At 34.0% G+C, this 26237-nt stretch overlaps 1 protein-coding gene across 2 annotated transcripts in view; it reads right to left on the bottom strand.

The window, feature by feature from the left end:
• atrnl1a (attractin like 1a) overlaps nt 1-26237 on the bottom strand; it is a 465931-nt gene that overhangs the window by 9563 nt on the left and 430131 nt on the right. For both annotated transcript variants that reach the window (XR_015505851.1, XM_087279119.1), the window contains exon 29: nt 12931-13039. Coding sequence is in view for 1 of the 2 variants with exons in the window: in XM_087279119.1 (XP_087135245.1) it covers nt 12931-13039 (109 nt within the window). In the remaining variant the exon portion in view is untranslated. The remainder of the gene's footprint in view (nt 1-12930; nt 13040-26237) is intronic.

Here is a 26237-nt window from a genome sequence, read left to right as displayed (position 1 = left end):
CAGTCGAATGGTCAGTACAGTCGACTAAATATAAAAAAACCAGAAAAAAAACCAAAGCAAAGGTCAAATGCGACAAGGCAAGTTAAGTCAAGTCAAGTCAAGTCAAGTCAAGTCAAGTCAAGGGAAACACATCATGATTCCTAAGACACCATAAATAACCTAAGTTCCATACCACAGCCATCTTTGTTTTGAAGAATTGCCCTTCCACCCCTACTCCTCCTCCTTTCCTAGATGGGCGGCACGGAGGCCCAGTGGTTAGCACTGTTGCCTTACAGCCAGTGCTGGCGCATCCATAGAGGATGTCACTGGTTCTAGTCCTTACCAAGCTAGTTGACGTGTCTGTGCGGAGTTTACATGTTCTCCCCATACTCGCGTGGGTTTCCCCTAGTTTCCTCCCACCATACAAAAACATGCATCTTAAATTAATTGACAAATCCAAATCAGCACCATAGACATGCTCCTAGTAAGTATTTATCTCTTTATAGCTATCCCTAATTGTTCATTAGCTACAAACAGCAGGGGAGTTCTCAAGATCTACCTGATCTCAAACTCCCCTCTCGCCCTGCATACGAGAGGGAGCCCTGGGCTTGAGGATCTTATAAGCTCAGGGCTCTCTCCCGGGACAGCATGCCAAATACTCTTTATAATCAATCATCAGCTAAGTGTGGACTCAGTAAAACAAGACTAAGTAATGATGTGTCTGTGTGCTGTCTTTATAGTCCATGAAGTCAGTCCATTATGATCCTTCGGCTGTGTGTGTAATCAGTGAGTATCAGGAACCAATGTGTACAAGGTGCATGCTGTGTGTTGTAGTTCGTTAACATGGCATATGTGTAGTTCTCAAGCAATCTGTAGCCTCTAGATCGCTGGTGATCGTGACACCATTTTCATACACTAATATTCAAAATATTTGGTGTCAATACCATTCTTATATCTGCTTCTTATGTCTACTAAAGATGCATTGTTTGACCAAATTAAAATACAGCATGAAAGGTATCTTGTGATGTGCTAAAACATAAAAAAAATACAGTTTTATATATATATTTATAATATATATAATATATATATATATATATATATATATATATATATATATATATATATATATATATATATATATATATATATTCATTTTCTTTTCGGCTTAGTTCCTTTATTAATCCGTGGTCGCCACAGCGGAATGAACCGCCAACTTATTCAGCACGTTTTTATGCAGCAGATGCCCTTCCAGCACACACTCATACACTACGGACAATTTAGCCTACCCAATTCACCTGTACCACATGTCTATAAAACTTGAATACATTTTAAAGTGTAATTTATTCTTGTGATGGCAAAGCTGGATTTTACCAGTAGATTTTACCATTCTACTTTTTTCAAAATTTTTCAGTGCAGCTTACAGTAGAAAATGTGCTTGGCGTAGTGATAAATAGTTAATATTTCGAATGACAGTAATAATGGAATGTGCTGTACAGTAGCCAAGACAACCTGTATTATTATTTTTGTTTACAAAATGATAAGCATTATAATTCCACCAAGAGAAATATGTTTAAAGTACTCCGAAATGCATTTGCTTGAAAGGGTTATAAATAAGTCAGTCTGCCACGACAGATTGTAGCTGCAGATAAAACAGGTCAGAATAAAATCAATTTGGCTTTGTTGCTCACTTATAAAACTATCAAAGGACTGCACTCTCATTCACTCCCTATGCGACTTCCCTACGGTGCTGACTGTGCTTTAAATGCACTAAATGGACATTTTAAAAGGGTAAACAGGCAGTACAGAGACATTGCAGGCTTTCTCGTAAACACAGAGAAAAAAAATAAAACATTCTAAAAGGATGTACAATGGGTCAATGTCATGGCCGTCAAACCAATGCATTGATGGATGGGGTCAAAGGTACTACAATTAACAAAAAATACTCAATTGTCAACCATGGGAAAACGTTACATGAGAAGAAATGGCTGAATTTTGCTCCCGATGCCAATTTACATCTAGGGATGGGTCTTGTTTGGGTTTTTTTCAATACTGGTGCTAAATCAATATTTTTAAAATGGTACCGGTGCCAAATCGGTGCCTGAACCGTTATATATATATATATATATATATATATATATATATATATATATATATATATATATATATATATTATATAATTTATATATATATATATATATATATATATATATATATATATATATATATATATAAAAATCAAAATCAGGGAACATCTTTTTTCTTGTGACTACTTTTACATGGACATCAGCGATCTTATGATTTGCCCTAATCTGAATAAGACAATTATATGATTCAGGTGTTTACATGTAAACGTACTCAGATAATGTGCCAGATAATATCACAAGCTGTTAAAAACTTTAAGGTGATTCCATGAGCCCTCAAATTTCATACGTTTGATGTGTTTCTCCCTAACGCTCAACTTTTGTAAAACATCTGCTGCATGTTGGTGTGTTAGAATCCTTGCTTGTAAAATATATCCATACTTTAGAATGCTTAGTTTAAGCAAATTAGATAAATGCGATCTTGCGTGTTGATGAAGTGAGTAACTCGCCGCATGTACACTAAAACACTAAAATGACCAAAATGACGCAGCTCACACGTGTGTGGTACAGGGATAAGTACAGGGTTTTTTAGTCATTTCGGAGTGGATGACCAACTTTTAGAAAACAATTGAAAAAGATCATGCGGAAAAGATCATATAGATCATTTTTAGAAACTATGCTCCCTTAACAAAAGTTCAGCAGCCCAAAACAATGAATGAATCATGGGATTGAAATCATCAAACATAAAAACAAACTGTAATTTATTTATATTTAACATGAACAAACAATGCTAAACAAGAAAAATCTATCAAACATTTATAGTTAATGTTTGACATGTTACTGATATATGAAACAATCAAATGCTTTAGTTTTAGTGTACTTTAAAATCGTAATATATGAACAATGCTAGTTCTGCTGTTGTTTATAAATTCCAGTTTCGATTTTGCACAACAAGGATGTTCTCATGTCACGCTTGGTGTCTCAAGGTAAAATGAACCAAGCTCATCCCTATCTTTAACAGTGACAAAATTTGTGCACATGACCCACACCCTCAGGAGCTAGTGAGCTTTTTAAGGCGCACTTATATTGTTCTGTGCTAAACATGCTACCTTACTACCTACATAATTTCTACTCTAATAAATATTAAAAACAAATGTATGTTTTGATAAATGCAGCTGTGTAAAATGCAATAAGGCCATTATCACGAAATAAGCCCCTTCAGGGTTTATCACATTAAGGTCTAAACCACCCTGTCAGGGTTTATTTTGCAATAATGGCCAGATGACTGTACATTATGTCATACTTACTGCACTCTAATATGCCTTACATAGGAGTTCAATGTTTGACAGAAACGTTAGCTGTAACACGAAGACTAGAATGACTTTCATTCCTTATTACTGCTGTTCACTTCAAATTCTCATTGAATGCCCCAGTCACTGACTGTGCACTTCTTCATCTGAATAAGCACAGAGGGATGAAAACCATGATTGTGTTTGCGAGTGCTCTGCTGATCCTGAATGTTGTCGGATAACTGCGGTTGTACTGGCAGGAGCATCAATCTGTTATCTTACAAACAGATGTTCTGCTCGGCTGTTTCCACCTGACTCTCAGCATGAGACGTGGTAGGTTCACATCTGTAAGTGTGTGTGTGTGATTGTAAGGGTTCAGCTAAAAAGTAGGGAAATGGAAACAGTGTTGGGTGTGTTACTTCAAAAAAGTAATTAAGCGTTAATTACTAATTATAACATTAAAAAGTATTTAACTTACATTTTAGTTTGAAAAGTAACTCAATTACTCAAAAGTTTAAATTTCTATAAATTTAAATGCATGGACTATTGAAATTGAACTGTTTAATGCTTTACATTTGAGCCAAGCAGGAAATGTTCTCTTCATTAAAAAGTTACACTTAAATAATAAAAAAAAAAATATATATATATATATATATATATATATATATATATATATATATATATATATATATATATATATATATATATATATATATATATATATATACATATACATATATATATATATACATATATATATATATATATATATATATATATATATATATATATATATATACAATTATAAAAAAAATATAAATAAAAACAAAACAAATTACTCACATTTAGTATGTGCATTTAGTATTTAATACATATCATACACTTCTCATTAATATAATTATTCTAAAAAAGTAATTTGTATTTTGTTTCTCTGCTTCTCTAAATCCCTAAATCCAGAATTGTTGAATTTATTTACAGAATTTAAGGCAAGTATAATATTAGCAAATGCACAAACAAATTAAAAGTATTTTTTTTTTTTACTATTTGCAGAAAGTAATCCAATTACAGTAATTAGTTTGTAATTGGTTATATATATATATATATATATATATATATATATATATATATATATATATATATATATATATATATATATATATATATATATATATAACAAGTTACAGTTTTTTGAAATTAATTTTTATTGAGAGCTTAGGCATGTAGTTCCTTGTCCTTTTCCCTGTGGTCATCTGAACTATAAGTCGCGACCTTGGCTGGCTCACCCTTCCATTATCAACCCCTATTCGCAATAATCATTTATTTATACCAGCTAAAAGTGACTCTGAAACTGAAATTTTATCAGCTTAGAGAATAAGGGAATATAAGAGTTGGGAGACTTGTATATTGAAGATCTGTTTGCAAGCTTCAACCAGCTCATTTCTACATTTAGTTTGAACAGGTCAGACTTTTTTTGGATACTTCCAACTATGTGACTTCAACAGAACACACACAACTTCCTTCCTACATATACCAACAGTGGGATTGACTTGATCATTAAAGCCAAAACCTTGTCAAGAGGCCGTATTTCATATTTATGTTATTTACGCTCCCCAACTAATGAATGTATTCTAAATAAGATCAAGATGGAATGGGAATCAGAACTCCAATTGAAACTCTCTGAAGATTTCTGGGAGGAGGCCTTAAATGTTTATTTGCGCTAGATTATCACTTACACAATTTAAGGTCTTCACAGACTACACTATAGCAAAGTAAAGAAAAAAGAAAAAAATATATAGAAAAAACTTTCAAAGCTCTATCTTGACAAATAAGAAAACAAATGTATTAGGTGTTCACAGATTTGGGTCAAATGTTTATAAAAGTGTTTAAAAGAAAAAAAAAGCAGACATTGGACATTTGTATACAACAAATTCATTCATTCATTCATTCATTCATTCATTCATTCATTCATTAATTAATTAATTAATTAATTAATTCATTCATTCATTCATTCATTCATTCATTCATTCATTCATTTATTTTCTTCTCAGCTTATTCCCTTTATTAATCTGGAGTCACCACAGCGAAATTAACTGCCAATTTATCCAGCATGTTTTACGCAGCAGATGCCCTTTCAGCTGCAACGCATTACTGGGAAACATCAATACACACATTCATTCACACACATACACTACAGACAATTTAGCCTACCCAATTCACCTATAACACACAGATATGCCAACTGACCAAGACGAGGCTTGAACCATCGGTCTTCTTGCTGTGAGGCAAACGTGCCACCCACTGCACCACCGTGCAACACGAATGCCATTATTTTGTGTTCAATAGTTTACAAAAAAAAAAAATTGTAATTTGAAATAGAAATCTTATGTGATGCTGTAAATATAAAATAAATATTGCTGTCATTGTGATCTTTTCAATGCATCTTTGCTGGATGAAAATATTTATTCTTTAAAAAATAAAAAAAATAAAAATTATATTACTCCAGTGCTCAAGAGCAATATGACCTTCATATGACCGTCTGCTTAAAAAGTAAATAAATAAAAAATCACAAGCAGAATGAGGAGACTTGGTCTGTTCTCTCTGATGCTTTATGCAGACCTACTGTCTGATATATTGCCTGTGCTTAGGCTGAAGCCGAGACAAAAATAAATACATCTGAAAAAATAGAGGAATATGACTCTTTATAGTATACATCTTTAAAAGTCTCTGACTTTAAGTACACGTATACTAATTTAGAAATCAGCATACTGCCATCAGTGCCATGCATAGGACAAAGTAAACTTCAGTAAACAACTCATATAGTATAAAGTACAGAATAAACATAACATAAAGTAAAGGACACCCTTAAGACACCACACTGCGGGCAAACATGTTCACAGGACTAAGAAATAAAAGGGAATAACAGCAGCTGAATACATTTGACAATCCACACCAGGCTCAAGAATGAACTTTTCTATGGCAATGTTTGCACCAAGCATTGATTTCAAGGGATTTGGATTTATTCCCTTTAAACCTTTGCAAGAGCATTTTTAATTGACTTACAGTACATTGTAGCCAGCTGCTTGAATTACCAGGAATTTTTTTATATAGTTTAATAACAATATCAACAAACTGTTTATAAACTATATGTAAACTAACTATATGTATATAAACTATATACAGTGAAGCATGTATAAACAGAAACTTGTTACAGTATAGGTCTGAAGCATTGTGACAAAACATATTATTGTTGATCACTGCTCTTTTCTGTGTGTGTTTGGGAAACAGCCGTACAAAAATGCCTTTTGTTTGGTGCAAGTGATAACAAAAACTTCTGTTGGAGTTACTTACTTTTATTGTTTCTATGTTGTGTATCATGAAAGAACTCATGTTTTTGATCAGAGAATTCAGAAATTCATCTAAAAACATTCATCTAAAAAATCTGATCATCCACTGTGCAACAGAGCAGAATGTTCAGTACTGCAAAACTGTATATTTAAAATGAAAATACCAAAATATGTCAAAACATAAAAAAAAGCTGATGCAACGTAAACAGATTTCGATGCAATAGACAATTTGACAGTTGAACTGCTTTACATTTCATTTTAATTGCGGAAGGGGAAAATAATATTATTACTCGTGCAATGGAATTTTAGGCAATTCTTTGTTTCCATTTTCATCAATGTATTTATTTTGGTGGCATTTTTTTTTAGATAAGATTAGATTAGATTCAACTTTATTGTCATTACACATGTACAAGTACAATGCAACGAAATGCAGTTTAGGTCTAACCAGCAGTGCAATAGCAGCAAGTGCAGGATACAGGAATAAGTTATAAAGTGCAGTTATAGAAAACTATGGTGATATTTACAGATGAATGTACTATGAACATTATATACAGGTTGGATAAGCTATGAACAGATTTACAATATATGAATATTTGTGCAGGTTGCTATTAATAAACAGTAGTGTTCAGATAGATAAACATGATTACAAGTGTATATGTTACAATATATGAATATATGTACAGGTTGCTATTAATAGTCAGTAGTATGCAGATAAATAAGCATGATTACAAGTGTATATGTATAGTGGGTGTGTACATAATTACAAATGCCCATATGCAGTGGGTACGTACAGTTCAATAAGTAAACAGTACAATGTGGTGCAGTGAATGTGCAAATTTTAAATGAGCAAATGTTAAACAGTGCAGTTATTGTGAGGAGTTTAAGTTAGAGGAGAGTGGGGGGTGTATTGGGGGGGCAAAAGAGTCAGTGTGGGGCAGAGTTCAGGAGGGAGACAGCTCTGGGGATTTTAGCCACAAGTCTCCACTCATTTCCGACACTAATGCAGACCGTGTGTAATACTGCACACATTATACACAATTTATTGATACAAATTCTTTCTAATTAAAATCTAAAATCTAAAATTTAAATACACAGCAACTTTTACTTTAAAAACAACTTCCACAAAGGCAAGGCATATACAGTATATAGTGTTTTAGTTTATATACCATACTATAAAACTGTCAAGCTGGCTTTGTATATAGATTGCTCTTCAGAGACAAATTGTTTGCACTTCACAGTGCAGATTTGATCTAGCGTGATCTTTCCCTGTTCTCCTCTTGAGTGCTTTCAGATGAAAGCAAAAGCATAAACTAAAACTGCTATTCACATCAAATGCCTTATGTATTGATATATCTCCTTACTTTACCCTTCTTCTGCAACTTAAAAAAAAACAAAGCTGAGAGGTTTAGATTGTTCTATATGCATGATATTAAATGACTTTATTATTATTATTTTTTGTTACTTTTATTGCAATTAACACACTCGCCCTGTCCCACCCCAGACCTATGTAAGTCATCTTGCATTTTATACAGGTGATTCCTGACAAACATGGTGGAGGACAACACAGACTCACTGCACGATGCCTATAATAAGCATTCATTAATTTTCTTTTCGGCTCAGTACCTTTATTAATCTGGGGTTGTCACAGCGCAATGAACCGCCAACTTATCCAGCACATTTTTTACGCAGCGGATGCCCTTCCAGCTGCAACCCATCTCTGGGAAACATCCATACACACTTATTAACACATACACTACGGACAATTTAGCTAACCCAATTCACCTATACCACCTGTCTTTGGACTGTGGGGGAAACCAGAGCACCCGGAGGTAACCAACGCGAATGCAGAGAGAACATGCAAACTCCACACAAACACCAACTTTCCCAGCCGAGGCTCGAACCAGCGACCTTCTTGCTGTGAGGCGACAGCACTACTTACTGCGCCACCGTGCACCCTTATAATAAGCAGTTATATGACATTTAAAGTCAATATACCAAGACAAATAAACGACCCTGTATGAGGTTTTTTAACAACCAATATTACAAGGGTGCGGTTTTGGTTCCAACTCCAAATATTAATATTGGAGAAATCCAGATATTAATCACAAGGGGCAGCCATTGGAATTATTTTGGTCCAAGACTTCTATTAACTTCTATTGATTTTTCGATGTTAAAAACAGCTTACTATGCTGCTCGATGATGCAAACTGATATGTTATTATTATATTATACTACTTTTTTTGAATAGTCAAGAACATGCAAGTTTGTGGAGCAAGTAGATTGACAGTTTCTGACATTTAGTATTCCTAGTCATTTGTCCTATAGGCAACTGAATCAGAAGTGCTACAACATTCCCACTCAGACTGCATTGCAGAATAAGGTCAATACAATATTTTAGTAAATAATAATGTTAATATTGTGTTATATTTGTTGACACAATATTGCTTGTCATTTTTTTCCTAAGGGGAATATTAAGCAAAAGATGAACAACTATTATTCATTTCTGAATTAATTCACCTTAATTCTGCATAATTTGAAGTGAACTAATGAATCAGTTGATCATTTGAAAGAGACTCATTTGGAGTGTTTAAAAAGCATATTTCCTTATCAATAAAAATGACTACTTCATCAATGAATACAATTCATTTTTGCTTGTGTTGAATCAAATGATTATCAGCTAAAATCCAGTTTATTTGATTCAACATGTATAATGACTTACAGCTCTAATGCATTGAATTTTTACTAAACCATACAGTATGCTTCACACAGCAAAGTGGGCTTGGTAAACCACCTGTAGAAACACTCTTCACTTCCCTCTCAAAAATAGAAACCCCCCTTACTCAAGCATTTAATTCTCTGAGCAGTAAGAGTTCTGTTGTATAATTAGCACTTCCTATGTGTACTGCTGCTTCATGTTGATTTGCAGAACGAAGCATCTGCCAAATGACTTGTAAATGTAAACCACAGTCAACTTGTCTATAGTAGCCTAAGTTCTACCAATGCCTTTATTCAGGTTATAAATTTCTATATTTATTTGTATTTGTTTTCCATTAAAGGTGTCTACCATTTATGGAATTGCTATCTGAAGCCTATGCTTTTTTCAGCACTTGCCCTTCAAACTCAAGTTGAAGGAATGTATATCTCCCAGCATGTCCACAGTGGTCTTTAAAGTATCAAAGTAAAGCTCAACATTCAGATATTTTTACCGCCATTTTCCATCATTGAGCATGTCATGAATGGATCAAGCAAATAATAAGTGGTGCATATGGTGCATTATATAGATCATTTTGAGGGACGTAAACAATAACAATGGTCCCAACGTATTTTTAATTTCTATAGATTCTGGGAATCCAAAAAGAGCCACACATTGATAAATAATGTTATGATAGCTGTTTTAGCATTAAGTTATGATTGATTGCCTCGTGTTACATTTATGAAATAATTTGATAACAAGCAGGAAATGATCATGGGCCAATGACATGACCACATTGAAATGGTCTATAGTGCATATGTGTGTGTGTGGTTACTAAATTTGCTCAGATGCAAAAAATTGAAACTCCTTTAAGAATTATTCCAATCATCATCTTTGTCAATCATCATTATTCATCAAAAATTCTTAAAAAGTGGTGCAGCAATAACACACTTCCCCTTAAAGAAACACATATATCATCAGACTTTCAGGCAAGCATAATTCTGGCCGAACAATAACGAAATATCAAAGCTTGTTAGTGGCATTTCCCACATGCTGCAGGCCGATTCAGTCTAAATTTTAACATAATTCAAGGTGAAATGTTGCTGCACATTTTATGATTCACTCTCGCTGTGAAACACAAAGGCATCCAACATCTCACCAAAAACCATCTCCAAAAATCTGTCAAATGCCTTCAACAACAGAATATCAAGCCAAATGCTCCTTTTGTGTCTTTATCGTGAGAGGCAGCGCAGGAGTCGACAGATTCACATATGCCAGTGTTCATTAAATCAAAAAGCAGGTATTAGGAGCGAGCTTGAGTTAGTGTGCTGGCTTAAAGGATAAAGGCATACATTTACTGAGTGTTTTGGAGTATTTGGATTTGATTTTCTTCGGGGATAACATTATCCTTGTCAGATTTATTTCTCTGATCAGTCAGCACTATTGGACCCCCAACACACATTTTATCTCTTGTTTTCCCCTCATTTTTAATCCTTTATTCCTCTCCCTCTCCTTTTTTCCCACCCCTCCCATTCTTTCTTTTTCTTTTTTATTTCTCTCTCTCTCTTTTTCAGTGTCATATTGCAGTCCGAAGATGTTGTTGGCTTGCAGTGAGCTGAAAGTGTTGCGCCTCTGAACCGCTACTTCCTGCTGCAGTACCATTTACAGCAGCTCATTTTTCAGCTCATTCATCACAGTAACATGATGAACACAGCCACACCACACAGACAATGGAACTGGGTATGTAGACAGGAAAACGACAATTAAATGAGACAATGAAAAACGAGAAGATCAGGAAGGGTATGCAAGTGAGGGATGTAGACAGTCAAACAGTCCAAAGGGTCAGTGTTCGGCTAGTTAGCCTCAGTCCCTGCTGTTACTGTTGGATGTCAAACAATCACCATCTGGCTGTTTAGAGTCTCTTAAAATGAATGCTTAGGATTACATTAATTAAAAAAAAAAAGTGTGTAGGGGAGAGTGGGGCACAATGTAACACTAATTGGTTTTGGCCAAATATTTAACAATAATGGGGTTAGACAAACTATATTGTTTTACCAGTAACATACAAGCCTCTCCTACAAATGATCACTGGTTGTATGATTGCTGAACCTATGGTTGCTGTGCAGTATTGCCAAAAGTGCCAGCAGTAAAAACTGTACTATTTACCCCAACTGTGGGGTAAGTTGTAACAGACAGAGGGTTACTTGTAACACATGCTTAAAAAGGCAGATTTCACACAATTCATTTAAATCCCGTTTACTTTAGCTATATTTCATCAGTAATTAACTCATTTCTTAATTCTACATAGCACAGAATGTTTATTTCTTCATCTATTGGATAAACACATTTGGAAATTTTGCATTATTATCCATTATTATACAATGCATTTTTTGCAGTATTAACAATAAACTTTTTTTTTTTATTATTAAAAAATATGTTCTATTAAAAAACGTTTTATATAAAAAGTTCCCAACATTTCACTCAATATACAAAAATGTATTTGGTTAGTTTAGTTGGTGTCCAACAGTGTGTGACTTATTTGTAACATCCTGTTACAACTAACCCTTTCCTCAAAACTGGCTAACAGTCACCATCTTTCAATATGGTTAAATCATTTAGCCTAGAAGACACTAATAATAAAAATATAAGCGTTTACTAACGAAATTAGTTTTTTTTTCAATAAAAAATTGTCGACTATAATAAAAAAAAAAATACTTTTTTGCTGCATAAATGGTTTCTCCTGTGTTTTTCATCCAAATTTCGCTGAACTTTTTCAATAATTGTTAGGAAGATGTCTCCCGACACTGTGGTGAAAACCTTGCATGCTTGCCATAGTTAACCCTGAGCACATTACCTTGCACTCCCCTATATACAGTACTAAGAAGGCTAGAACAAAAGGAGTTTTTTTATTTTATTTTTTATTTCAAGGTCAAAATTATTAATCCCTTTTTATACATAACAAACCATCATTATACAATAACTACATATAATAAAGAAAAATAGTTAATAAGTATGCAAATAAACAAATACATGTTAAGCTGAAACTAAGTTTTATAGGCCAAGATTTAATTCTGGCTATTGTTGTTGTTGTGTTTGCTTTAGAGAATCTCTAGAAAAAAAAAGTCCAAACACAAATATTAACAAAAATAATGTTTCCAATTAGATTTTTTTTGATTTTGATACCAGCCAATGTACAAGTGATTTTGCAAAAAAATATTTTAAACGATTGTTTCATAAGTAAAAAAATAAATAAATAATATCTAAGCATATAAATAAACATACCAAATCTAAAAATGATCTTACCAAATCTATATTTAATAAGTAATCATACTTATTAAGCCAAATTCCTCAGCACGTGATTACCTTCAATGCACATGTGTTTTAAAATTGTACTTTAGAGATTCATGCTTTAGTGAAAATAAGCATGTGGGTATGTAAATAAACCAAATAAATCTAAATTATTAACAAGTACACAGCTACATGTTAAAGATGCACGTGTATGATCTTAATCTACAGCAAAGCTAAGAGTGAATGTTAAAATCTCACCACATTGGCCAGGGGGAGACACTCCAGAAGATGCTCGTGGAAGACTCATCAGCAATGTTTGCACGGCAGCACTATTCCCAGAACATGGCTCCACGGCTATGGGACCAGCCTGAGAGAAAAGAAGAGCAAATAACTCACTGTGAGACAGGGGATTCTTGCTATGCACGACACTAACACAAGTGTGTGAATAATGCAAACATTTCTTAGCTGCACAATTTTTCTTAATGATGATAAAAATGAAAAAAAAAAAAAAGTATCAGACATAAAAAGTGTTCATCAGCACAGAATCTATGATGTTCAAGACAAGCCCTACAGGTATCCATGGCAGACAAAAAAGAACATTTGGGGAATTGTTGAAAAGTTGAACAGTTAAAGTTGTTCAAAATTCACCTTTGCCATTACAAAAAAAAATAAAATATAAATAAATAAATAATAATAATAATAATAATAATAAATAAAACAAATAAATAAAGCCATTTTGATTTACAAACTGTAAACATATTTTATAATATTGATCAAAGAAAATTTGCCTTAGTAAGATGCTTCTTTTGAAAGCATAACATCTTTTGAATTGAAGTGTTTTATATGTACTGTAGATGACAACATACAAAGTAAAATAGGAAACTGATGATAATACAAGATGTATTTGAAACTTTTTTCTGCTTCCACTTTTGAAAACTTTCATTAAATACAAAATATAAGGCCATTCATACATCAGTCAAGTCTTTTGAGCATTTTTATTTTAAAATGGTAGATGTGTCTCATTCAAGAAGCAGGTTTCGCTTAACAGCTTTCTGTTTAAAAAGGTGAAAGAGATTTATAAAAGTGCCTTACGCTTTTTGCCATTTCACACTCTTTTAGTACAGACCTGAAAGAACAGGCTATGACCTGTACTTCACAAGAACAAAATGTCACTGAATTAAACTGCCATCAGTAATAGTCTAAAGGAAACGTTGATGACCAAAATGTGATCTGAAATGAATGTAGTGCTGCTCCCTCCACTTACTTAAATTGTCTTACAACTCATGCAACCAACCAAACACAGTTTAGAATGCATAAGGTAAGGTAGCTTGATATGCTATAACCATTCATTTATTAAATATGACTACTAAATATTTATAACAAGACATCGTATGTAAATTGCCCATTGGAATAACTCAGAATAAGCATCTTTGCATCACTGCCTAATTCATGAGACATATGGATAATCGATTTGTTACACTAGAAGTACAACAGATTGAGAAGTACCTCATTTTTGTTATCATGCCCATGAGTCTCATTTATAAAACTTTACGTAGATATCTTCCTAAAGATGAATGTATGTCAGAATACTGTACATTTAATTATTAAATGTAATATTTAACTTAAAGTGGTTCAATTAAGTAAACATTTAAGTTAGACATGTTCACTTAGAGTTTACATACAGCATTTAATTTTATAGATCACAACTTTTGCAAGGGAAGCGATATTTTGAATCAGACCCCAGGACTGCTAGATGGTGATAATATGATAGTCACTCATATATGGAGCACTTGTGAGTCCTCTCTGCTGAGTCTTAATGCCGGAGGAACTCTAACTAGAATTCACTGGCTGGGAAACTCACTGGGAAAACAGGAATATGCTCTCATCTCCGCCTGGAGGGCAATGGAAATTCAAGGAAGGCACAGAGCCAGATTTTTTTTTTTCTAGGAAATAACCTGTTCATACCAAGCATTCAGGATGAGTCTGGCTAAAGTTGGAGACTGTAAAATAATATTGTGAAGTAGTTGCTCAACCTGCAATTCTATAAATGTCTTATAGAAAGGTGCTGTGTGCCAAAGCCCAACAGGAGACAGCAATCAGAGTGGATTGAGACCTCAGTATCATGAAGAACAGCTCATCTTGTGTCTTATAAACCAATGTGATAGCATCTACTTTAGAGCACACCTACAGTAATTCATTTCTTTTGACCTTCAATGTAAAGACAGAGCTGCTTGGATTCTTTAAAGAGCATCTAAAGCTCTGAGTATTGCCTATGAAAGTGTGCAGGATATGGACAAGTCACCTTTAGTCATTTAGTAGATGCATTTATTCAATGTGACTTACAGTGTGGAAGGGATCAAGCGATTCATTGTGCTAATAATAATTAAAAATTAATAAAAAATTATGTCAAAATAAAATAAAAATTATGTTCGAAAAATACAAGCTGGAGTAGGTAAGGAGTACATAAAAAAAAAAAAAACTTTTCATTTAGATGCATTTTGAACAGGGCTACAGATTCAGCAGTCTGTATGGAATTGGAGAGATTGTTTCACCAGCAAGGAACAGTAAACTAAAAGGTTCTGGAAAGTGATTTAGAGCCTCTTTGAGATGGCACTACTGTACAAGGCAGTGCTCACTTTCTGTCTGAAGGCTTAGGGAGGGGATGCTGCTTTATAAAAATAAGTGAAAGCAAGAGGATGTAGAGCCCATTCTGTATGCACAACAACACTAAACCTAAGATTGCCTCTTTGGGGATAGTGCTTTTGCAAGTTCACCATCTTATCCTGGAAGGGAGTGGTAGAAACTTTGAGCACATACTTAGGCCAGGGTCTCAAGATCATGCATTTAGGTAGTTGCTCAAGTTAAATTCTGGGCACATATCACATACCAAAAATTGGTATGTTTCATAGTTTCAGACTATCTGTGATCATGGTCAGAAAACATGACCTTAAGCTAGACTAAACTAAAAAAAGGGGCTCCTGCAGTCCCACCAAGACAATAGAAAGACACAATAAGGGGATAAGAGACAGCTGATAGGTGGAAAGGAGCAGCCTCCGATCCAACATTTCTAGAAATGGAAAGCATGACACCGATGCACTATTACCAAAAGTGTTCTCTGTGATTAAGCCACCACTAAGCAAACTATTTAGGCAGAGGGAGATGTATGTTGGAGTGGAGGCTGTTCCCCTCCATTGTAAAAATGTACTGAATATTGCTGCATACCATGATGCAGTGGATGGAAGATCCCTGGAAATGCATGACCTGATCATCATTTTGAAGATGGTAAGAGGCACTAAACTGCTAAAGCTAATAGCAAGTATGGGCGTCTTTTTAAAGGTCCCTTTGAAATGGCATGAGGCAAAACTCTGGTAACACTTTAGAATGACTATCCGTTATAACTAGTTAATAGACCATTAATAAACTGTTAGTTAACAAATTTTAAATGACTTGTTAAATAAAAGTTAATAGTTTGTTAATTATTTACAACTGTGCCTTATAGATGGGCAATGGATAACTTACAAGTCGTTAGTTGACAAGTTGTAAATGACTTCTTAACTGTATTTTAATGATTTATAACTTTACCTCATAAATTATTAAAAGATCATGAACAAGCTGTTAGTAAATTACTTAATAAAGACTTGTTAAGTATCAGTTATGGTGTGTATATGTTATTGGGACGTTATTCTAAAGTTGCAGCTATTTTTCATTTATTAATTTTTAGTAAATGAGGAATAGTTGCAACTTTAGAATAACGTCCCAATAACATGCTTAAGCTAATAACTAACACTTAACTATCATATTTACTCACACTTTACAGACGAGAGTTGTTCATCATTTGTTAACCATCTACTAATACCAGTGAATCTTTGTAGAACTGCAAATGGATGGAATAAGTTCAAGCTACAGAAATTTGATCTAATATTTAAAATATAAAATGTTTGTTTCGAAACTTTGTTCCACTTTAGGCTTTTCTGTGTGCTGTTTTACCAAAGAAACTCCACAGATTAAATCTTAAACGTTGTGTTTAATGTATAGAAACACACATACTGAACCATCACAAGGCAGTACAGCAGTATGCAAGAATACAAACTCATAAAGTGCTAAACATGAAAACAAAATAAATAAAAATTTAAAATTACACCAGTGGTCTAATAAAAAAGTTTCACTGGTGTTATTAGATGGTGAACAACTGATCTGTAAAGTGTGAGTAAATATAATAGTTAAGTGTTAGTTATTAGCTTAAGCATGTTATTGGGACGTTATTCTAAAGTTTAAACTATTTCTCATTTACTAACAGTTAATAAATGAAGAATAGCTGCAACTTTAGAATAACGTCCCAATAACATATATACGCTATTAACTGATACTTAACAAGCCTTTATTAAGTTATTTACTAACAGCTTGTTCATGATCTATCACTAATTGATTAGGTATAGTTATAAATCATTAAAATACAGTTAAGAAGTCATTTACAATTTATTAACTAACAGCTTGTAAGTTATCTATTAGCCATCTATAAGGCACAGTTATAAATAATTAACAAACAGTTAGTTAAAAAGCAGTTTTCAGGCATGATGTATCATGCGGATTCCAAACATTTATTGTTTCCCTTAGAAACATCACCACACACCTTTCATTAGGATCAATGCGTTTTCTTTCATATAATATTCACTCTTGTCACTGATGATAAATATTACCTTACAGTGCAATTTCCTTTGATTCGTACTCTGGATCATTTAACAACTTAAAACTATCTCTTTTTTTAAGCATGCAACATGACAAAAGATCTAATTAATTTCTGTTTGAGCCCACAACAAAACCATGTCAGAATTCCATCACCTATTTAGGCGACATAAATTCAATAGTTAAATAAAGGCTTATGATTGATGGAGTGTAAATGAGGGCAGTACAATCCCTAAACTACACAGAAAATCACCAGCAGGTGGTGAAAGTGGATTTCTCCTTCATTTGCATTTTAAGGGCTGTTTATAGCGTATAAACAAAATGAGCAGAGCTTTAAAAATTTATAGATACAGTTGGCCCACTATTGGGTGTTTTTTTTTTTATAGAAGCTTCATTACACATTAAACGTGAATGACAAAAACCTAAACATAAGACTTCTATTATCTTTTGTCTGTTTTGTAATTTCCCTTTACAGGTGCAAATTAATATAGTTAATTCCATCTTATGACATATATGTTAGCTAAAGGGCTTTCTCAACTATTTTTCATCTACTTCACTCGAATCTTCACTTGAGGCAGACAATAGAACTGGGTAAGTTATGAAATTTGGCATATAGATAGACTTCAGTTTAATCATTATGAACAGCAAATTATGTAGCTAAATTCATTGAGTGCCATTGCCTGTTTAAAGTTTCATTTTATTTGTATTTGTGATAACTTTTACATTTTGTTTTCTCTCTGATGCCTTATTTCAAGACAACTTGTCTGACAAATTTTCTGCATAAAAAATGTCCTGCCAATTGAATTAATAAAATATTTTAAAAAATAAACAAATTTAGTGAATAGAAACAAAAATCGAGCTAGAATCTCCAGGCCATGGCAAAAAAAAAAAAAAAAAAAAATTGGTATTCAAGTTACCCTAAGTAGATTTTCATTGATTTGGCTTATTGTGCTAAATCTGATCATGATATATTAATTGGAAAGTGCCAAGAACATTGATCATATTTATGCTAAAATTGTATGCCATTGACCAGAAATTTCCAAATCTGCAGATTCATTTGATATGTTTCTCTTATAATTTCAGAGGTTTGTCCTAGTTTGACCTTAAGTTCCTTGCAAAGTAGACTCCATCATGGACTATGTTTCAGCACACTGTATCACATTGATTAAGTTAAATTAACACTTTTAACAAATTTATGTGAATTGAATATAAACAATAAGTTGTCCCAATAAAATCTCAAGAATTGGGTTGTTTCAGCTCATTTTAAATAAGTAGTTTGAAAGAGCAAATATTGATAATTTTGTTTTGAGTTTATGATTACATTTTGAAATGCACAAATGTTTTGGTTATCCACATGATTGGCCTGATCTGTGACCAGTCAGTCTTCTGGTCGATCCCAGTCAGTTTGCATTGTTAAGAAAATTGCATTTTTACAATAATTACATTCAAGTGTCCTCCTTATATGAAGGTGCTGCAGACAGTGGTTTTGTCCAAATCTGTGAATGAACAGTCGGAAGTGAGATAAAGATTTCCCATGCTAAGGGAGTAGGAAGCTGTAAATACCCGTAAGGACCAGGGGAGGGGCAGTTGTTGCCTAATTGTTTGTACTTTTTTTAGCTTTTATGATCAAAATCACCAAAATTTGACATAAATTATAAAAAATGTCTTTATTTGTATTCCTTGTTCTCTGCCATGCTAAGCTTCTCATTCTGCTCGTCTTGTCATTGGCCCTTTAATTGCTGCTTGCAGCTATATTCTGTTTTATTATCTAAACCATTGCAGTGTTCTGTGATTCATAGATTTCTAAACAACATCCCAATAGTTTACAAAATTAAGTACATATTGACTTTGGTAAGGATAAAAATTCAGAAAACTTAAAGTTTGTAAGTGATCAAAGATATGTGAAATTTGTGAAGATATGTGATATATGACTTTCTTTTGTGACATCTTTTAGCTTTTACATGCATGACCAGTGGGAAGAAATTCTTTAAAATATCAGCTTTAAATGATGGATTTACCATAATATTAATAAACATAATAATACGTGAAGCAGTGGCGCAGTAGGTAATGCTGTTGCCTCACAGCAAGAAGGTCGCTGGTTTGAGCCTCAGCTGGGTCAGTTGGCATTTCTGGAGTTGGCATGTTCTTCCTGCGTTCACGTGGGTTTCCTCCAGATGCTCCGGTTTCCCCCACAGTCCAAAAACATGTGGTACAGGTGAATTGGGTAGGCTAAATTGTCCGTAGTGTATGAGTGTGAATGAGTGTGCACAGAAGTTTTCCAGAGATTCGTTGCAGCCGGAAGGTCATCTGCTGTGTAAAGCCTGTTTATACTCGACGCATCCGCTAGTTCACTTGAGTATGCACAGCGAATGTAATGTCATCAAGGAGTTTGTAGAGGTTCGTTTTGTGTGCGCGCGACATGATTTTGGCTGGCAGAGCGCATGATTTTTTTTGAGACTCGAGCGAACAGTTCACGCGGTGCTGCGTTTGATTTAGGTTGAATATAAAACACTTTAAAGAGATTTTGTCTGAACCAGAATGACTGTACAGACATCTTTATGATCTGTGATCATAGAGATAACGTGATGATCAATAATTCTTGGCTATAAATTGCAACAGCCGTGGGAAAAGAGGAACGTTTTTGTTAAAAAGTTTGAAAAAAACCTGAGGGTTTAGTTTGCTAAAACCAAAAGAGGCCATGGCAAAAGTGGAGACCCAGGTACACATTTACAGAAATATGTTTTTCCATCAGTTATAGGTTTTAAACTGATGTAAATATTACAGTTATTAATTTAAAACAATATAATATCAAAACTATAATGAAGGAACAAATTTCTTTGATAACTGGAAAAGAATATTTGAACCTATCGGTTTACATTATGCTGATGGTCTATTGTTCTAGGCTTTATTGGTGATACTAGTCAGGAATGTAGGACTATTATTGCCTTTTTAGCATAAGTAGAGGACAAAAACTAACCATACAATAATGTGTGAATTGTGGAGCGGGATAAATAAAAAAAATAAAAAATAAACAAATCTGTATTTTTTTGTAAGTGTACTTTTATGCTTTTATTCTTGCCATAATAATAATAATAATAATAATAATAATAATAATAATAATAATAATAATAATAATAATAATAATAATAATAATTTGTAGAGCAAGCCATGTTCTCTTGTCTCTAATATTTTAAAAAACTTTAATAGGTAAAACTGTCTGAGATATGAACAAAAGCAAGCGAAAAATCTTGAATGGTTATAAAAATCCTTATAATCATTCAAATAATTTATAAAAACAATACAAACAATTAGTTTACAAATATTGAATGTTATTAGAGATATGACGTTGTTCCGGAAACTTCCTACTTCTCTGTTTATCAGTATGACTTTACAGTCAATTTCTTTTGAAAACTCCCTGTCGTTTTGAACAATATCACAACGGCAAACACGGCAAGTATAAAAGCCTCGTCCGATTCATGTAGTGCGTGAGCAGTCAGCGAAGGTGCGCAATGCGGCGCCTGGTGAAAGTATAAATCCAGCTTAAAACATATGCTGGAGGAGTTAGCAGTTAATTCCGCTGCGGCAACCCCAGATTAATAAAGGGACTAGGCTGAAAATAAAATGAATGAATAATAATAACTATTATTATTGTTATTAGTATTATGATTATTATTGTTATTATTATTTATTTATTTATGTATATTTTTTACTATATTATTTAAGAGTTGAAGCCACTATTCATCAGCAAGATGTTGGTTTTGGAGCCTGTTCATAAGTAATTGAATTGAAGACAAAATTAAGTTCATATACTGTGAGAGCTCTACGACTGTTGTTCTAATGGGTCTAAAGATTATGGCTGAGGGTGAGCTGTTGTATTGAACGTTGTGGCCTCAGACTGTCTGGCTATAGGGAGGTGTACAGTGACCACAGGGGTCAAAGAGGAGTACAATGTTTACTTACATCTTGTCTGAGGTATTCGATGGGAAAGATGCTTCAGTTCAGTAGTTGCCAGCCAAAGCTTTTAACCTATGATCTCCAATCATTGTCTGCTGTTTGGATGGACATACTGTAGATGCAATGCACCATTACTTTTCTTTTTTAATTCTTCAGCTCCTTCTTTCTCTTGTTCCTTATAAAAATATCATATCATTTGACTAAGCACAAATTCCCATTCTTTTTCTTTTCCTCTGACAGATGTGTCTAATAGGTTTAAGTGCTGAAGCGTTCAGACTAATTATAGGTTGTGCTACCTATGTTTGTTTTAGATTTCAGAGAGGATGAATTCATCAATTTAAGGAAATAGGTTCCATTTAATCCTCAAATAATCAGTTTTCAAATGAGCCTGACACAGAGCAGCATATTGGAAACAGATGCTGAAATACAATAGCCATTAACTTTCCATTCAGCTATATGTGCTAACTTAAAAGAGGAAAAATAGCAATTGTGTTTGACATGGTGAATAAACATTATGTCTCAGAAGTATGACATACAGTAATGCCATGAATTTAAATGAACCGAACTACAAAGAAATTACTTTTACAACTCTCTAAAGTACTGGAAGACATTCAGTACACATTCATTCATTTTCTTGTCGGCTTAGTCCCTTTATTAATCCGGGGTCGCCACAGCGGAGTGAACCGCCAACTTATCTATCAAGTTTTTACACAGTGGATGCCCTTCCAGCCACAACCCATCTTTGGAAAACATCCACACACACACTCACACACACACTCATACACTACGGACAATTTAGCCTACCCAATTTGCCTGTACCGCATGTCTTTGAACTGTGGGGGAAATCGGAGCACCTGGAGGAAACCCACGCGAAGGCAGGGATAACATGCAAACTCCACACAGAAATGCCAACTGAGCCGAGGTTCGAACCAGCGACTTTCTTGCTGTGAGGCGACAGCACTACCTACTGCTCCACTGCCTTGCCCCGTATACATTCATATGAACCTTAATATACTAATAGTATGATAATGGATTACATGCTTTATGTGAATTTTCATATTTCAGGATTAAATTGCAATGTGATTATATCCTGCCCAAAGACAATCTCAAATAAAACAAGATTTGTAATATAAAAAATAAATAAATAAATAAAAACACAATTAAAATTATTTGTAGTTAGTCATTAAATTGGTACAAGCTTGTTGTCACAAGCAGCAGCTATGTAGCAGCTGCAGATCGCTAGACAACTATAAATCCCATGATTCACCTCTTACACACCAGTTCCAGTTCTTGCCCTGATTGCATACACACAGCTGGAAGATCATCGTAGAGTGATTACCAGGCTTATAAATACACATCACATTCACACACACAGTGCTGAGTCTTGTTCTTATGTAACATTTCTGAGCATTTTTTCGTGTCCTTCCTTTTTTGATCTTTGCTTTGTTTATTCTTTTATGTTGTTTTGCTGCCTGTGCTGACCATTCACCTGCTTTGCTGCCTATGCCTTTGGATTACTCTCATGCTACTGTTTGACCATTGCCTGCCTGATTAGGTTTAATCAACTGTGTTTGGACCCTCAACTCCATTGTTCCCTGATATGTTATGATAAGTTGTATTTATCCAGAGTGAGCAGAAAGGCTGTCAAAATTACTCTGGACCCCTCATACCTAGCAAACTGCTTTTTTTGAATTTTCACCTTTTTGTCGACGCTACAGAGAACTGTGCACCAGAAAAGCTCGACACAGAGACAGTTTCAGACACAGAACATATATATTCTATATGTATATTCAGCTTCTATATATATATATATATATATATATATATATATATATATATATATATATATATATATATATATATATATATATATGTGTGTGTGTGTGTGTGTGTGTGTGTGTGTGTGTGTGTGTGTGTGTGTGTGTGAACATATCTGGCAATAAAGTTATTTCTGATTCTGATGTATTTCTTGGTTTTTATCTTATGGACACTTTATTGTACAATTTACTTTTGACAAACAGAAAGTGCCACAATGCATATCGATCAAATGTATTTAATTACTTCATCAACCTAATTTTTTTTATTATTATTATTTTGGAGAAAAGTTTTGGTTGCAGTGTGTCTAAAGAGTGCTTTTAAAAAAATAATTGATTTGATATATATTTTATGATACAATAACATTTTAAAAAATTAAACGTAAATCAAGTGCTACAATAATTGTACATTTGTATGAGGCACTAACAGCAAATACATAGCTGTTTTGACAATTAGTTTGACAACAATTTGAGTATATGGCTTTTTTATATACCTGGATGATTGCCATGTTCCAAAACAAGAGCGTAGATTTTCTTTTGAAATTTGCCATTAGCCCCCTTTAAGGTTACTGAATGTTGTTTAATTGCACAGCCCCAGTTACCAGTATTTAGGATGGACTCAATCAGTAGAAAATTTGACTTAAAGTGACCTACAATTAAAAAAATAAATAAAAAAATCTCTTTCTTTCTCTTTCTTTCTTTCTTTCTTTCTTTCTTTCTTTCTTTCTTTCTTTCTTTCTTTCTTTCTTTCTTTCTTTCTTTCTTTCTTTCCATTATTTTTTTTTGCTGCCATCCATGCATGCTTTTGACACCCATGTTTTACCATTGTGTCTTTCGTAATAAGCCTTTTATAAAACTGGGGGGGAAAAAAACATAGTATAGAATGTGATTTAACCATTTGTTAATGAGAATTTTTAATATTTTTTTTTGCTGGGGATCTTCTCGGTCCATGGCAATTCTATACCCTTATTCCACAATGATAATATACAATATGATGGTGCAGTTTCACATTTACACGCAATATTTAACAACAAACTGACCTGTTGAACACTAAAAATGATAAGCTGTGCTGGAGCACACCTGTTGTTCTTACAAGATCTGACCAAAAAAAAATATAATTATTGATTAGTGTAAATATTGTGACATTGCATACAGTTGTGAAAAGAATGCCATGAAAAATAAATCAAAGTTAAGGTTAAAGAAATATTAGTGTGAAACTTATTTATTCATTTGTTTGTTGGCTTTTTGGGCAAATCAGTGTAGCAGATATGACACTATATTCCCATTTGCACCTGTTGCAGTAGCCCCAAACACCGGGAAAAGGGAAAGTAAGATGGATTGAGCAGAAGAGATGGGGAGAGAGAGAGCATCCAAGCAGGACTTGGCTTCTCTTGGGTGAAGCATTAATCTCTTTAAAAGCCTTCATTAGCTCAGATTTATCCATCCCCCACTTGCTGAAACAGCCTGTTCATCCACTAGAGCTGGGCAGGATATTTGTACATTTAATTTTAATCCTCGTTAATAGCTATTTTATTAAAATGACACCTTCAAGAAGATGGGCATTAACAGTGAAGTGATGGACTCTTCATGACAGATTGATCCTGGGTGTGAATGAAGAGATTGACTGTTTAGAGCAAGTGGTGAGGTGATCCAAATTAATCAAGCTAAGTAATACAGAAAATAAATCAGGAAAGGGGCACAAGGCGCCTTCGGATGAGGGCTACAGGTCCTGAGCAGTGGTTTGCTTATATGGGCCCATTGAGATCCTTTAGCTGCTCTGTTGTAGAAATAACTACTAAAAGATATGAGTGTATATTCAAACGCGACATTTAAAGAATAGGATATTTCCTGACCGGTGGAATGTAATTTCAATATTTGACATTTACAAATGCTGCAAAGCACTCAAATACGAAAACAACTGATATAGCTGCATGAAAACATTATACAAAATATCAAAACAAAGTCAGCACGCACTTTAACTCCCGATGGAATTTGTATTGGTGCTCTCACTACAAAAGACTAATATTAAAAACTCCTTTTATATAAACAATGTTCTGACTTTATGCTTTGATATTGCAATATGTGACATTTAGAAAAACAAAAGGCTTGTTAAAAAGTTGCATTTGTGTTAACATCCTTTACCAGCGGCATTATGGGCTGTATGTGATAGAGCTTTGCTTTTTAGCCAACGCTCTGCATTTCATTCTCCTACTTCCCACTTCTGAGCGGCCGAACAGCCCTAAGGGGTTTTGACTGTTCTATGGGATTTTTAGGTAGGTGGTGCATCCTGCATTTTGAATATGCTGCCTCCAAACATTATGCACCCACATCAGTGCTATGATATAGCAAGAACTTCAACCATCACGATCACTACCAAAATATGAAGTCCTGCTCTGCTCAGAGAGACAGGCTGTAAAACAGTGGGGATGTCAATACGTTATAAGCCATCAGGTCTGTGAATCATTGAGGGGAAAAGTGTTTTGGCTTCATTGTAAATTAAGTGATGAAGAGGTAATAGACACTAAAAGGTGACATGAGCTCTTAAAAGCAGAGGCAAAGGTTCAGCATTAAAAGTTCATATTTATCAATCCCCTACCAAAGCTAACAGAAAAAAAAATAATAATCTAATGATTTCAATAGGAATTGACCTCTCTTTGTCACCAATGCGACAGTGTAATGACCACCTGCCTAATATGCAGCTAGTCCTCTGCATGCTGCCAAACAGTGCTGACACACAGCTGCATGGAATTTACAGGACCACTGAAGATGTCCTGTGTTTTGTGGCGTCAAAACAACACAGGCTCATTCTGAAAACGTAGCCCTATATACATTTCTGGAGATCGCAATATATGTTGCCAGAGCTACGTATGGCTGAATTTGGTCTTTAAAAGAAATGATATGGGATGGTATGATGCTGTTCCTTTTCTCTCTTATAAGCTGAGTGCTTATATGGACAGCTTTCCGACTGTTAACAGTTTGTCCAGTTAACTTTTCATGTACGCTGGCGGATTTGAGATGCAAAGAAGAGCTGACCACAACAACTGGATTCGAGTCCAGTGAAGAACGGTTCCAGAAAGTAGGCAAGACAAAAACAGAAGCCAAAAGATAAAATAA

This window comes from Danio rerio, chromosome 13, assembly GCF_052040795.2.
Source record: "Danio rerio strain M-AB ecotype USA chromosome 13, GRCz13ab, whole genome shotgun sequence".
NCBI lineage: Eukaryota > Metazoa > Chordata > Actinopteri > Cypriniformes > Danionidae > Danio > Danio rerio.
This window is presented reverse-complemented; position numbering and strand designations above follow the sequence as displayed.